The 14,863-nt window shown below is 40.2% G+C and overlaps 1 protein-coding gene across 13 annotated transcripts in view; it reads left to right on the top strand.

Annotated features, from left to right (window-relative positions):
• The window catches only part of GFM2 (GTP dependent ribosome recycling factor mitochondrial 2), a 105,764-nt gene that overhangs the window by 3,516 nt on the left and 87,385 nt on the right, over positions 1-14,863 (top strand). For 12 of the 13 annotated variants that reach the window (XR_010726837.1, XR_010726836.1, XR_010726838.1 and 9 more), the window contains 4 exons: positions 7,761-7,847; positions 9,814-9,898; positions 11,410-11,467; positions 11,915-12,012. Coding sequence is in view for 8 of the 13 variants with exons in the window: in XM_066241232.1 (XP_066097329.1) it covers positions 7,779-7,847; positions 9,814-9,898; positions 11,410-11,467; positions 11,915-12,012 (310 nt within the window). In the remaining 5 variants the exon portion in view is untranslated. Of the gene's footprint in view, positions 1-7,735; positions 7,848-9,813; positions 9,899-11,409; positions 11,468-11,914; positions 12,013-14,863 lie in introns of all 13 variants that reach the window. The other variant, XM_066241224.1, reaches the window with a different exon arrangement.

The following is a 14,863-nucleotide window of genomic DNA, read 5'->3' on the forward strand; positions in this document are numbered from 1 at the left end:
GAGAGTTCCCTTTTCTCCACATCCTCGCCAGCATTTATTCTGTGTTTTGTTGATGAGCGCCATTCTGACTGGTGTGAGGTGGTATCTCATTGTGGTTTTAATTTGCATTTCTCTAAGTGATGATAAGTGATGTTGAGCATTTTTTCATATGCCTATTGGCCATATGTATGTCCTTTTTGAAGAAGTTTCTATTCATTTCTTTTGTCCGTTTTTGATTGGATTGTTTACCTTCCTGATGTTGAATTTTACAAGTTCTTTATAAATTTTGGTTATCAATCGCTTATCAGATGTATTGTCAAATATGTTCTCCCAATGTGTGGTTTGTCTTCTTATTTTGTTCATATTGTCTTTTGCTGTGCAAAAGCTTTTTAGTTTGATACAGCCCCATTTGTTTGTCCTGCCCTTTATTTCACTTGCCTGTGGAGATAAATCAGCAAATATATCACTACGGGAGATGTCGAAGAGCTTACTGCCTATGTATTCTTCTAAGACGCTTATGGTTTCACTGCTTACATTTAAGTCTTTTATCCATGTTGAGTTTATTTTTGTGAATGGTGTAAGTTGGTGGTCTAGGTTCATTTTTTTTTGTCCAATTTTCCCAACACCATTTGTTAAAGAGACTGTCTTTACTCCATTGTATGCTCTTACCTCCTTTGTCAAATATCAATTGACCATATAGGTGTGGGTTTATTTCTGGGTTCTCTGTTCTGTTTCATTGATCTATGTGCCTGTTTTTATGCCAGTACCAAGCTATTTTGAGTACAATGGCCTTGTAGTATAACTTGATATCAGGAAGTGTGATACCACCTACTTTATTCTTCTTTTTCAAGATTGCTGAGGCTGTTTGTGTTCTTTTTTGGTTCCATATAAATGTTTGGAATATGTGTTCTTTATCTTTGAAGTATGCCATTGGTATTTTAATAGGAATTGCGTTGAACATATTAATTGCTTTAGGTAATATAGACATTTTATTTTATTTAAAAAAAAATTTTTTTTTTTTTATTTTTCTGAAGTTGGAAACGGGGAGGCAGTCAGACAGATTCTCCCGCATGTGCTCGACCGGGATCCACCCGGCATGCCCACCAGGGGGCAATGCTCTGCCCATCTGGGGCGTTGCTCTGTTGCAACCAGAGCCTTTCTAGTGCCTGAGGCAGAGGCTATAGAGCCATCCTCAGTGCCCGGGCCAACTTTGCTCCAATGGAGCATTGGCTGCGGGAGGGGAAGAGAGAGACAGAGAGGAAGGAGAGGGGGAGGGGTGGAGAAGCAGATGGGCACTTCTCCTGTGTGCCCTGGCCGGGAATCGAACCCAGGACTCCTGCACGCCAGGCCGATGCCCTACCACTGAGCCAACCGGCCAGGGCCTAATATAGACATTTTAATGATATTTATTTTCCTATCCATGAACATGGTATATGCTTCCACTTGTTAGTATCTTCCTTGATTTCTTTGATCAATGTTTTATAATTTTCCAAGTATAAGTCTTTAACCTCCTTGGTTAAATTTACTTCTAGGTACTTTATTATTTTTTTGTTGCAATAGCGAAGGGGATTGTTTTCTTAATTTCTCTTTCAGACAGTTCATTTTTGGTGTATAAAAATGCCTCTGATTTATATTAATTTTATATCCTGCCGCCTTGCTGAATTCATTTATCAGGTCCAGGAGACTTTAGGGCAGGGGTCCCCAAACTACAGCCCGCGGGCCGCATGCAGCCCCCTAAGGCCATTTATCCGGCCCCCGCTGCACTTCCAGAAGGGGCACCTCTTTCATTGGTGGTCAGCCAGAGGAGCATAGTTCCCATTGAAATACTGGTCAGTTTGTTGATTTAAATTTACTTGTTCTTTATTTTAAATATTGTATTTGTTCCCATTTTGTTTTTTTACTTTAAAATAAGATATGTGCAGTGTGCATAGGGATTTGTTCATAGTTTTTTTTATAGTTTGGCCCTCCAACGGTCTGAGGGACAGTGAACTGGCCCACTGTGAAAAAAGTTTGGGGACCTCTGCTTTAGGGTATTCTATGTACAGTATCATATCATCACAAATAATGATAGTTTTACTTCTTCTTCTCCAATTTGGATGCCTTTTATTTCTTCTTGTCTGTTTGCTGTGGCTAGGACCTCCAGAACTATGTTGAATAAGCGTGGTGAAAGGGGGCACCCCTGCTTTGTTCCTGATCTTAAGGGGATTGCTTTTAATTTTTTCCCATTGTATATGATGTTGGCTGTGGGTTTGTCATAGATGGCCTTTATCATGTTGAGGTTTGTAACCTATATTCCCACTTTACTGAGAATTTTGATTATAAATGGGTGCTGGATTTTATCAAATGCTTTTTCTACATCTACTGATATTATCATGTAATATTTCTCCTTCCTTTTATTTATGTGATCAATCACATTGATTGATTTACATATGTTGTATTAGCCTTGCCTCCCCAGAATAAATCCCCCTTGATCATGATGTATGATTTTTTTTCATGTATTGCAGGATATGGTTTGCTAATATTTTGTTGAGAATTTTAGCATCTCAATTCATCAGGGATATTGACCTATTGTGTTCTTTCTTTGTAGTGTCTTTGCTTGGTTTTGGAATGAGGATTATGCTAGCCTCATAAAAAGAGCTTGGAAGTCTTCTCTCCTCTTGAATTTTTTGAAATAGCTTGAGAAGGATAGGAGTTAGTTCTTTGAATGTTTGGTACAATTCGCCTGTGAAGCCATCTGGCCCAGGACTTTTGTTTGTTGGGAGTGTTTTGATAACTGTTCCGATCTCATTTGTTGTAATCAGTCTGCTTAGGTTTTCTGTTTCTTCCAGATTCATTTTTGAAAGAGTATATGTTTCAAGGAATTTGGCCATTTCATTTAGGTCATCTAATTTTTTGGTATACAGTTCTTCATAGTATATTCTTACAATCCTTTGTATTTCTGCTCTGTCAGTTGTTATTTCTCCACTCTCATTTCTAATTTTATTTGAGTCTTCTCTTTTTTTCTTGGTGAGTCTCGTTAAAGGTTCATCAATCTTGTTTACCTTTTCAGAGAACTAGCTCTTGGTTTCATTGATCTTCTGTATTTTTTTTTAGCCTCTGTGTCATTTATTTCTGCTATAGTCTTTATTATTTCCTTCCTTCTACTTCCCGTGGGCTTTACTTGCTGTTCTTTTTCTAGTTTTTTTAGCTGCAGGTTTTAGGTTATTTGAGCTTTTTCTAGCTTCTTAAGGTATGCCTATAATGCTATGAACTTCCCTCTCAGGACTGCTTTTGCTGTGTCTTATAAATTTTGAGTGTTGTATGTTCATTTTTTTTGTTTCAAGGAAATTTTTTTTTAAGACAGACTCTTTTTTTAAAAAATTTTGTTTGTTTGTTTATTTTACAGAGACAGAGAGGGATAGATAGGGACAGACAGACAGGAACGCAGAGGGATGAGAAGCATCAATCATCAATTTTTTGTTGCGACACCTTAGTTCATTTTTTGCTTTCTCATATGTGCCTTGACCGCGGGCCTTCAGCAGACCGAGTAACCCCTTGCTCAAGCCAGCGACCTTGGGTCCAAGCTGGTGAGTTTTGCTCAAACTAGATGAGTCTGCGCTCAAGCTGGTGACCTTGGGGTCTTGAACCTGGGTCCTTGGCATCCCAGTCCAACGCTCTATCCACTGCGCCATCGCCTGGTCAGGCAAGGAAATTTTTTATTTCTTCCTTGATCTCATTGTTAACCCATTCGTTGTTTAATAACATGCTATTTAGTTTCCAAGTGTTTGAATGTTTTTCATGTTTTCTATTGTAGCTGATTTCTAGTTTCTTGCCATTGTGATCAGAGAAGATGTTTGATATGATTTCAATCTTCTTAAATTTGTTGAGACTGCTTTTTTGCCCTAATATGTGGTCTATCCTAGAGAATGTACCATGAGCACTTGAAAAGAATGTATATTCTGCTGCTGTATGGTGAAAGGCTCTGAAGATATCTATTAAGTCCAGGTGATCTCGTGCAGGGATAGTCAACCTTTTTATACCTACCGCCCACTTTTATATCTCTGTTAGTAGTAAAATTTTCTAACCACCCACCGGTTCCACAGTAATGATGATTTATAAAGTAGGGAAGTAACTTTACTTTATAAAATTTGTAAAGCAGAGTTACAGCAAGTTAAAGCATATAATAATAATTACTTATCAAGTACTTTATGCAGGTTTTTGCTAAGTTTGGCAGAATAAATCTTTTTTTTTTTTTTTTTTTTTCTTTCTGAAGCTGGAAACAGGGAGAGACAGTCAGACAGACTCCCGCATGCGCCCGACCGGGATCCACCCGGCACGCCCACCAGGGGGCGATGCTCTGCCCATCCTGGGCGTCGCCATGTTGCGACCAGAGCCACTCTAGCGCCTGAGGCAGAGGCCACAGAGCCATCCCCAGTGCCCGGGCCATCTTTGCTCCAATGGAGCCTTGGCTGCGGGAGGGGAAGAGAGAGACAGAGAGGAAAGCGCGGCGCAGGGGTGAAGAAGCAAATGGGCGCTTCTCCTGTGTGCCCTGGCTGGGAATCGAACCCAGGTCCTCCGCACGCTAGGCCGACGCTCTACCGCTGAGCCAACCGGCCAGGGCCAAGCAGAATAAATCTTTATAAAACAACTTACTATAGTTAAATCTATGTTTTTATTTATACTTTGGTTGCTCCGTTACTGCCCACCATGAAAACTGGAATGCCCACTAGTGGGCGTAGGGACCAGGTTGACTACCACTGATCTAGTGTGTCCTTTAAGGCTGCTGTGTCTTTGTTAATTTTCTTTCTTGAGGATCTATCCATTGATGTTAGTGGAGTATTAAAATAACCTACTATTATAGTATAGCTGTTGATCTTACCCTTTATGTCCATCCAGATCTGCTTTATATATATAGATGCTCCTATATTAGACACATCGATATTTATAATGGTATATCTTCTTGTTGGATTACTCCCTTTATCATTATATAGTGACCTTCTTTATCCCTTACTATAGGCTTTGTTTTAAAGTTTATTTTGTCAGACATAAGTATTACTACCATAGCTTTTTTTTTTTCATTTCCATTTGCATGAAATGTTTTTTCCATCCCTTTATTTTCAGTCTATGCGTATCTTTTGTTGTGAGGTGGGTCTCTTGTAGATAGCATATGTACGAGTCCTGTTTTCTTATCCATGCAGCTACCCTATGTCTTTGGATTGGAGCATTTAAACCATTTACATTTAAGGTTATTATTGATATGTAGCTGTGTATTGTCATTTTATTTTTTAAATATACATTCCTGTTTCTAGATTTTTTTCCTTTTTTTTCTCTTTACAATAGGCCCTTTAACATTCTTTGCAGCATTGGTTTGGTTGTAATGAATTCCTTTAGTTTTTATTTGTCTGGGAAGCTTTTTATTTCTCCTTCAATTTTAAATGATAACCTTGCTGGATAAAGAAGTCTTGTTTTGTAGGCTCTTGTTTTGCATTACTTTGAATATTTCTTGCCGTTCCCTTCTGGCCTCAAGTGTTTCTGTTGAAAAGTCGGATATCATCCTTATGGGGGCTCCTTTGTAGGTGATTGACTGCTTTTATGTTGCAGCTTTTAGTATTCTTTCTTTATCTCTTAACTTTGGTATTTTAATTATGATGTGTATTGGTGTAGGTGTCTTTGGGTTCTGTAATGGGACTCTCTGTGCTTCTTGAACTTGTGTGACTTTTTCCTTCATCAATTTAGGGAAGTTTTCAGTTATGATTTCTTTAATCAGGTTCTCTATCCCTTGTTCTTTCTCTTCTCCTTCAGGAACCCCTATGATGTGGTTGTTGTTTCTCTTCATGTTGTCACAGAGCTCTCTTAGAGTTTTCTCAGTCTTTTTGAACCTCTTTTCTTTTTGTTGCTCTACTTCCATGCTTTCATTTATCTTGTCCTCTAAATTGCTGATTTGATCCTCTGCTTCATCCAGCCTGGTTTTAATTCTTCCTGTGTAGTCTTCATTTCCGATATTGTATTTGTCATTTCTGTCTGATTCTTTTTTATTATTTCAATGTCCTTTTTGATGCATGCTATCTCTTTATTTAGGTGATCATTATGTCCATCTATTGTTGCTTAAAGATCTTTGAGCATCCTAACAATCATTATTTTAAACTCTGCATCTGGTATCTTGGTTATTTCCATCTCATTCAGTTCTTTTTCTGGGGATTTCTCTTGTTGATTCATTTGGATTGCATTTCTCTGTCTTCCCATTTTGTGTGTGTATAGACTGCTCCTGTAGGTGTGCTGTTTGTTTAGATAGGCGAGTTTAGGGTTGGTGTTGTCTGCCTCTAACTTCCAGGTGTGTTGTTTCTAGATCTTCTTGGGTTGGCCTCAGCTATTGTTTGTAATCTGCTATGGGCTGTTTGCTGCTACTGCTCTTTTTGTATTTGTGTCGGCGTTTTCTATGCCTTAGCTGAGTTAGCTGTGAGGAGCCCTACCTTAAGATACAACTCTAGCTATGGTTGTTAGGTCCTGTGCTGATGCTCTCTGTATCTGGCTGCTGGATGTGCCAGCTGTGGACCTCCCTGGCCTGAACCTGGCGCAGACCATTCGGGGTCACTGCTTATGAATAGACCTTAGCAACCTTTTTGGAGCTACAGTGATCTAGAATTTGTGGCTGCTTTTGCTGGGCCCAGGTGCCATTGTAAATATCAGCAGCACTCCTAGGCTGGCTTTTATCTACTCTTGGCCAGTGAGTGTGGCCTCTGTATTCCTGGAGTGTGGTTAGTCCCCTAGCCAGGGCTGCTTTCTCTGGCGCTTGGGCACCGGCGTTGCCGGGCTCGTGGGCTGCAGCATGGGCTGCATCACGGGCCGTGCGCTGGCCACCTCACTGGGCGCCACCCCCGCCGCCACGAGCGTGGCCACAGCCCTTGCAGCTTGGCCCACCCACCCTTCAGAGGGTACTCATCAGTGTGTGTGGGGGCACTGTAGCCAAGACCTCAGCACTCAAAACCTGTGTCCCTGATGTGCCCCCTGCTTCTAAGCTACTCTTTGCTCTGACTGGAGTAGAGGAGCCTCCGGTAGACAGAGTAATTGCTTCCCTTTGCTGGCGTTGCTTCTCCTAAGAAAAATGGCCACTTTAGGTTTGGGGAGTGACCCAGCACAGGGGTTAGGTTGGCTGTCCCCCACAGTCTCTCCCTGTGCCTCTGACACTACACTCTCCTCTCACAACTCCAGTTCTTTCAGCTCTTACTGCTCCTGGAGTCCCAGGTAAGTAGCTTCGAACGAGGTTTTCTGCATGGTCCCTTTAAAACAGAGCCTGGGTCTGAGAGTTCTGTCTCCTTCTTGCAAACAATAACCTGGGTCTTTCAGCTATGTACTGTCTGTACGCCTCTTTTAGTCTCTGGGGCTCTAGGCTGGGTCTTCGGTCCTGGGGCTGTGGACCCAAAAGTCTCTGGTCAACCCACCCCGCCATGAGAGACCCTCTGGGCTACCCCTCGCTCCTTTCCACAGAAAGGGGCAGCCCTTTCTGTGTCTCCAGTCTTCCTACCAGTCTCAGTGTTTTTCTTTAGTGATCCTTGGTTATAGATTCCTCTTAGTTTAGTCCAAAGTTGGTTTTTCAATATGATTGTTCCCAATTGAGTTGTAATCCACCTTCGTTCTGGGAGGTGGGAGTTGTAATGTCTGCCTACTCCATTGCCATCTTCTGGTCCCCCATCGTTTTTAAAGGTAATAGATTTTAACCATTTATGCTACATATGCCTTAATTACATATGTGTTACTGACATGTAATATGTAGATTTAGTTTTATAATTTTGTATATTTTTCAGAGAATAACAGTTTAGAGAATGAAGATGTTATCCAACTTGAGGATATTTGCAGTGAATCATAAGAAGATACTTAGTTTGCACAGCAGTGTAAGTTTTTCTTGTAAATTAAACGTACTTCAACAACTTTAGTTACTTTACTTCCCAAAAGGCCTAATATATATACTAGTCTATCTTTATCTTGGGCAGTTTCTTAATAGGTATGGGAGAACCTGTAATCAAGAAGAAGCATGCCTTATCATTAGTTTATAAATTCCTTTTGCTGCTTTAAAATAACCTTTGCAGCATTTTGAAGAATATCTATTTCTGTATTCCAGTCTGAGGTCATTAGTGGCCCAAGGAGTTAATAGTGTTTTTTTCAATGTTTTTATTGCTTTCAGACTACACACCCTGTCTTACCTTGGAGAAAATTTTAATAAAGCTTTGAGTCTCATCTTTACTCTTTTTTTTTTTTTATTTTATTTTATTATTTTATTTTTTTTATTTATTTATTCATTTTTTTTATTCTTTATTTATTTATTCATTTTAGAGAGGAGAGAGAGAGAGACAGAGAGAGACAGAGAGGAGAGAGAGATAGGGGGGAGGAGCTGGAAGCATCAACTCCCATATGTGCCTTGACCAGGCAAGCCCAGGGTTTCGAACCGGCGACCTCAGCATTTCCAGGTTGACGCTTTATCCACTGCGCCACCACAGGTCAGGCTCATCTTTACTCTTAAAAAGGATAATAGTGTTTTGTTGCTAGAAACATGGTAATTAATGTAGGAGTAATATAGAAGGCACAGGCGTGCATTCAATGATATTACAAAAAGCAGTTGGTGGCAGCCCCAAATCATTCCATACATTAACTATAAAAATTCCAAATATGTTTTTAGCCATTAAATGTGTGGTCTAGGGATAGATTAGGATAGAGAATATTCAGCCTCTATGTGGGAATATTAGAGATATGTGGGCAGTTTTTTTAAATGTTGGTCCCTTCTTCCCACCCCAGTTTTTTTTTATTTTCCAAGTAATTTTAATGTGTAGACACTGGTATAAGTCCTGAAGACAGCTGATGGTTTTAGAGTTCATGACCCCACCAACTCTTTGTAGCTGTAGAGGAGAACGGAAGAGTATCCAGGGTGAGAGACTTTTTTTTTTAAGATTTTATTTATTCATTATGGGGGGGGGGAGGAGCAGGAAGCATCAACTCCCATATGTGCCTTGACCAGGCAAGCCCAGGGTTTTGAAGAGGCAACCTCAGCATTTCCAGGTTGACGCTTTATCCACTGCACCACCAAAGGTCAGGCCCTTTTTTTTTTTTTTACACAGAGATGGAGGAGTCAGAGAGTATAAATAGGGACAGACAGACTGAAACGGAGAGAGATGAGAAGCATCAATCATCAGTTTTTCATTGCGACAGCTTAGTTATTCATTGATTGCTGTCTCATATGTGTCTTGACCATGGGCCTTCAGCAGACCGAGTAACCCCTTGCTTGAGTCAGTGACCTTGGGTCCAAGCTGGTGAGCTTTGCTCAAGGCCAGATGAGCCTGCACTTAAGCTGCCAACCTTGGGGTCTTGGAACCTGGGTCTTCCGCATCCCAGTCCGACGCTCTATCCACTGTGCCACCTCCTGATCAGGCGGTGAGAGACCTTTTTAACCTTTATGTGTCTCTGGAAACTTCAGGGTCTTGGTTCTCAAACTAGCTCACAGAATCGCCTGGGGAGCTTGTTAAAACACAGATTGTTCTGCCTAGTACCCAGAGCTTCTGATTTTCTTGCTAGGTGTGGGCCCTGAGAGCTTGTCTTTCTAACAAGTACTTTGTGATGTTAATACTCAGGTCTAGAAGACCCTGCGGCTAAGGTCAGCTTAGAACAGCAAACCAGTATTAATTTTATTCTTTCCTGTAGTATAATTTGGGTTGTCACTTTTAAAAAGAATTGGAGTTAATAAATTGGGACTACTTTAAGGAGATTGAAAGTATTTTGTTCTCTGATAAAACATAGTTATAATGTTAAAACTACTGTAATAAGACGTGCTAACATAAAATTAATGTCCTTTCTGTTTCTCTTTACCAGAATATGTATTGCTTTAGAATAAGAGCAAGTTTAAAAAGAATAAAGCCACACGTTCCTCTTGGGAAAAATTATAGTTCCCTGCCAGGTAATAAGAGTCTCCTTTTATTTAAACTACTTGCTTGCACTCTTCTCCTCCCCTCTCTCCTTTTCCCTCCTCCCTTTTTCCAACCCCTCTCTCCTGTTCCCACTTCTCCTTTTCTTTCTTCTTCTTTTTTCCCTTTCACTCCTAATCTCTGTCTTACTTACAAGCATCTCCCTTATGGACTCTAGCCATTTTGGAAATAGTGGCTCCTTTTACTTGACTATTTATTTCCTTGAGATTATTCAGAGTTGGGAGTATTCTGATAGAAGGCAGGAGGGAATACCAGTAGACTTATTTATGCTCTTAATCTGCTGGCCAGCCTAGTAAGCTGAAGGAAGGATAGGGTCAAGTCAGCTTTAGTAGTTGGCTCAAAAGTTTAGCTGGTGAGTCTACTTGTAGAATGCTCTTGCTGTACATTGATTTTTTTATATTCCATTTCTCATTTTTATACAGAAGTATTTTTTGTCAACAGAGGTTTAGAAGAGCAATTTATTTTGAAGGTTCTTGAGAGTGATTTGGTTAAGTATTTATCTGGGATAGGTTAGGTTAGATAATATGGCTATTAAAAGCTGGAAGCCTGAGGAACTGACTATCCCCGATTCTGAATATTTTTCCTGTGTTTGAGGTAAGCAAGCATATGGGAAACATGATGAAACTCGTTTCATTCTTTTGCTATTCTCATTACCATCTTTGTCATGTGAAAAAAATGGGAGTAAATATGCTGCTTTGTAATGGCATATGGCTTGAATGACCTGCAGTCTAGGCTTCTGTATTTTGCCAATACAGATTTATCTGTAGCAGTATAGATTATCTTTCCATTTTTAAACCTCCATGAGGTTTCCGAAATATAACTCCTGGTTTTTTATAGAAATTTGGGAGAACTGGTTTAAATAGGAGGAAGGTGTACATTATATTTGTAAACCTAACTGAATTGTTGCTTTAGTATTATTAGTAAAATACGTAATAAGCATGGAGTAAGACATTAAAGACTTTTTTATTATCCCAGAAGTACTACTTGACCTTTTAAAAGTATTAATTATTGTAACTTCTGTTTAGTACTACCTCCCAGCCTGACTTTAAAGGTACTGTGTCCTTGGGTTACTGTACAAAAATTCACTATCAGCTGATATGAGGATCACTCTTAGTTCTTCTAGCCCTGACAATGCAGGTTTATCGAACTGCATTTTGTATTATATTTTCTTTGGTTCAGGATGTACTGCTTTAAGATGATTTTAATGAGCTTTAATTCTAAAAGGTGGCAGAGATTGGAGTAAATCTATATTTTTCTAAGGATATGATCAAGAAATTATATGTTTCAAACTTTACTTTGTTTTATTGTCATTTATAACCTTTCTTTAGAGATTTAGGAAAATAAGTTTTAGGTAAATGAGACTTTATTTAGCTTGGGTTTCACTTTTATTAAAATGATATTTGCTTAAAATTAATTTATTTCACCTGTAAATTAATGGAAAATTTCTTAAACAGTTTTATTTTATTAACCTTCTTTCCATTAGGTTTAATAGGAAATGATATCAAATCTCTTCATTCCATCATTAATCCTCCTATAGCTAAGTAAGTATTGTCTTTTCATTGACATTGACTTTTTAGTAGCCTGACCTGAAAAGTTATAGGTTTCTCTCATGGGCTTTAGTCAGCATTGTTAGTGAATGCTCTAATTTCTGTAACTTTTTGCCCTATCTTATTATAAATACATGTTGGTATATATCTTAAAAGCAATTTTCTTTTCACAATTGAATGATAAATTTTAATGTAGCAACAGTATATACTTTTTATAGAAATTAATATAAGACATTCATAAGATTGTAGTTAGCTGTTTTTTTGCTTATCTTGTCAGAGTACTGTGATAGTGATGTTTTCCGTTTTTCTAGTTTTTATACCATTGTATATATTAATGAAATACTAACTAGTTTTTAAATTCACACAGCATAGACATTTGGGTTTTACATTTTAGTAATGTTCACCTTATAATACGTGTCTTTTTTTCTCCCTTTTATACAGAATCCGTAATATTGGAATTATGGCTCATATTGATGCAGGCAAAACCACCACCACAGAAAGAATATTGTACTACTCTGGTTACACAAGATCACTGGGAGGTCAGAATGGATTCCTCCTTTCCTTACCCCCTATTAGGAAAAAGCATCATTGGAAAATATTTTGATAAAGAAGTCAACTTAGAGTCTGACCAGGCGGTGGCGCAGTAGATAGAACATTGGACTGGGACATGGAAGACCCAGGTTCAAAACCCCGAGGTTGTCGGCTTGAGCGCTGGCTCATCTGGTTTGAGCAAGGCTCACAAGCTTGAGCTCAAGGTCACTGGCTTGAGCAAGAGGTCACTTGGTCTGCTGTATCCCCTCCCTCCCGCCCCCCCCCCCCCCAGTCAAGGCATGTATGAGAAAGCAATCAATGAACAACTAAGGCACCACAATGAAGAATTGATGCTTCTCATCTCTCTCCCTTTTTGTCTATCTGTCCTTATTTGTCCCTCTCTCTATCTCTCTCTGCCACCTCTGCCCCCCCCCCCAAAGTCAACTGAGAGATCTGGAGTATGGCACAGAGGCACTGATGTTCAAAGCACAACATAAAAAATAAGGTAGTTGCAACACTCACCAAAGGGTCTTTGTAGGTTCAACTAAACATTCAAACTCATGAGACTATCTTAGGCCACATTGGGCACTGGTCTATTCAAGCTATAGGATGGGAATCATAACTTACCAGCAGACCAGTGGTAGGTGTTTCTAGAGTTTTTGTAACCGCCCTCATGGCTATCTAGGAACTGTCGTCTTTGACTAGCCAAAAGTGATAGCTTAGTTGCAAGGTAACAAGATTTGCAGGAGCCACTCTGGCTTAGAAGACTTGTACCCCCTAGAAATGAGTATCTCTTGTTACAGCTCCATGGACTATCTTCAGGGTTTCCCACAAGGGACATGCCATGCCCCACTCAGGAAAACCTGAAGCTGTATATCTCTATCAGGTATTTATAGCTCATTTATAGTTCTTCTCAATTCAGATGTAGCTTACCAATAAATATTTTTCTATTTTATGTGTTGCCTAGCTACATAGTTGACATACTTCTGTTCTTTTGGTTTCTAAAAGAAGCAGAAAGTAAGCCAGAGATTACATTTTCATGCAGAGAAAGGATTTTGATAATTTTTACCCCACAGTAGTAGTATAATTTACCTAAGTTTTGAATTTATTTTTTATTTTATTTTTTCTGTGACAGAGAGAGAGGAACAGATAGAGACAGACAGGAAGGGAGAGAGTTGAGAAGCATCAATTCTTCGTGACAGCACCTTAGTTGTTTCATTGATTGATTTCTCATATGTGCCTTGACTGGGGGGCTATAGCAGAGTGAGTGACCTCTTGCCCATCCAGCGACTTTGGGCTCAAGCCAGCGACCTTGGGCTCAAGATGGTGAACCTTATTCAAACCAGATGAGCCCGCACTCAAGCTGGCTACCTCGGGGTCTTGAACCTGGGTCCTCCACATCCCAGTCTGATGCTCTATCCACTGTGTCACTGCCTAGTCAGGCTGAATTTATTTTTTAATTATAATATGTCAAAAACTGTTGTTCTTGACCAGGCATTCACATTTGAAACCATGTAGCTTTTTTTTGGTTGTTGTTTTGTTCTTATTTATTTTGTTTTATTATTTTTTTATTTAAAGTGAAAGGAGAAGAGATACAGACTTTTATATGCACCCCGACCAGGATCCACCCAGCAACCCATCTAGAGCTGATGCTTGAATCAACCAAGCTATCCTCAGAGCCTGAGGTTGATGCTTGGACCAACTGAGCTATCGTCAGCACTCAGGGCCAAAGTTCAGACCAGTCAAACCACTGGCTGTGGGAGGAGAAGAGAGAAGTGGGAGAGGGAAGGGGAGAGAAGCAGATGGTCACTTCTCATGTGTGCCCTGACCAGGGGTTGAACCTGGGACATCCACACACCAGGTTGACACTCTATATCCACTGAGCCAACAGTTCAGGGCCCCTAATGTAATCTTTATTTCAGTTATGGTATTCTTCATTTCTGACTAGTCTTTTTTTATGTTTTCTTTCTCTTTATTGAAGTTCTCACTGAGTTCATCTAATCTTTTTCCTAAGTTCATTTAGCATCCTTATAACCAGTGTTTTGAACTCTTGCATCTGATAGATTGCTTGTCTCCATTTCATTTGGTTCTTTCTGGAGTTTATTCTTTTCTTTCCTTTGGGACATGTTTCTTTTGGCTGACTTCATGTGTTTGTTTCTATGTATCAGGTAAATCTATGTCTCCAGTCTTGGCAGAATAGTCTTATATGGTAGTTGTTCTGTGTGTCCTAGTGGTGCAGTCTCCCTGGTCACCTGAGCCAAGTGCTCCAGGGGTGTCCCTTGGGTGGGTTGTGTGTGCCCTCCTGTGTAGTTGAGCCTTGTTTGCTGTTGGCACATCAGTGGGAGGGACTGACCCTCAGGCTGACTGCCTTTGAGAGCTGGCCGTGACAACAGCATATGAGCTGTTGTGCAGGTGTTCACCCCATGGAGTAGGAGTCACTTTAGTGGGGCTCTGGTGCCAGCTGAGTTTACCCTTCTTGTGTGTTTTTTTGTGGAGCTAGATGGGTGGAACTCTGGTGTGGTCTGAAATTGGCTAGCACATGTGTTGGTTCTTGAAGCTCTTGGGAGATCTGTGATTCCAGAGCAGGTCAGCTGCAGCTTGTGCCTGGCTTGGGGCTACCTGGTAGGAGCCACAAAGTAATCTGTGGTTGTTTGCCATTTGTGCTGGGCTTAGAGGTGTTTGCAGAGGCTATGCTGTGGACCTAGGCTGTCTGCCACTAGTCTGGACTGGGAACCCTTTGGTGGGCACCATGATTTGAGCTGAAGCCAACAGCCACTTGGCCTGTGCTTGTGACCACTTAATTGAAGCTCTGTTCTAAAGCAAGACTGATTACTGTTTATGCCAGGCTTGCGGTCACCT

The sequence above is a fragment of the Saccopteryx bilineata genome, chromosome 1, assembly GCF_036850765.1.
Source record: "Saccopteryx bilineata isolate mSacBil1 chromosome 1, mSacBil1_pri_phased_curated, whole genome shotgun sequence".
NCBI classification, from domain to species: domain Eukaryota; kingdom Metazoa; phylum Chordata; class Mammalia; order Chiroptera; family Emballonuridae; genus Saccopteryx; species Saccopteryx bilineata.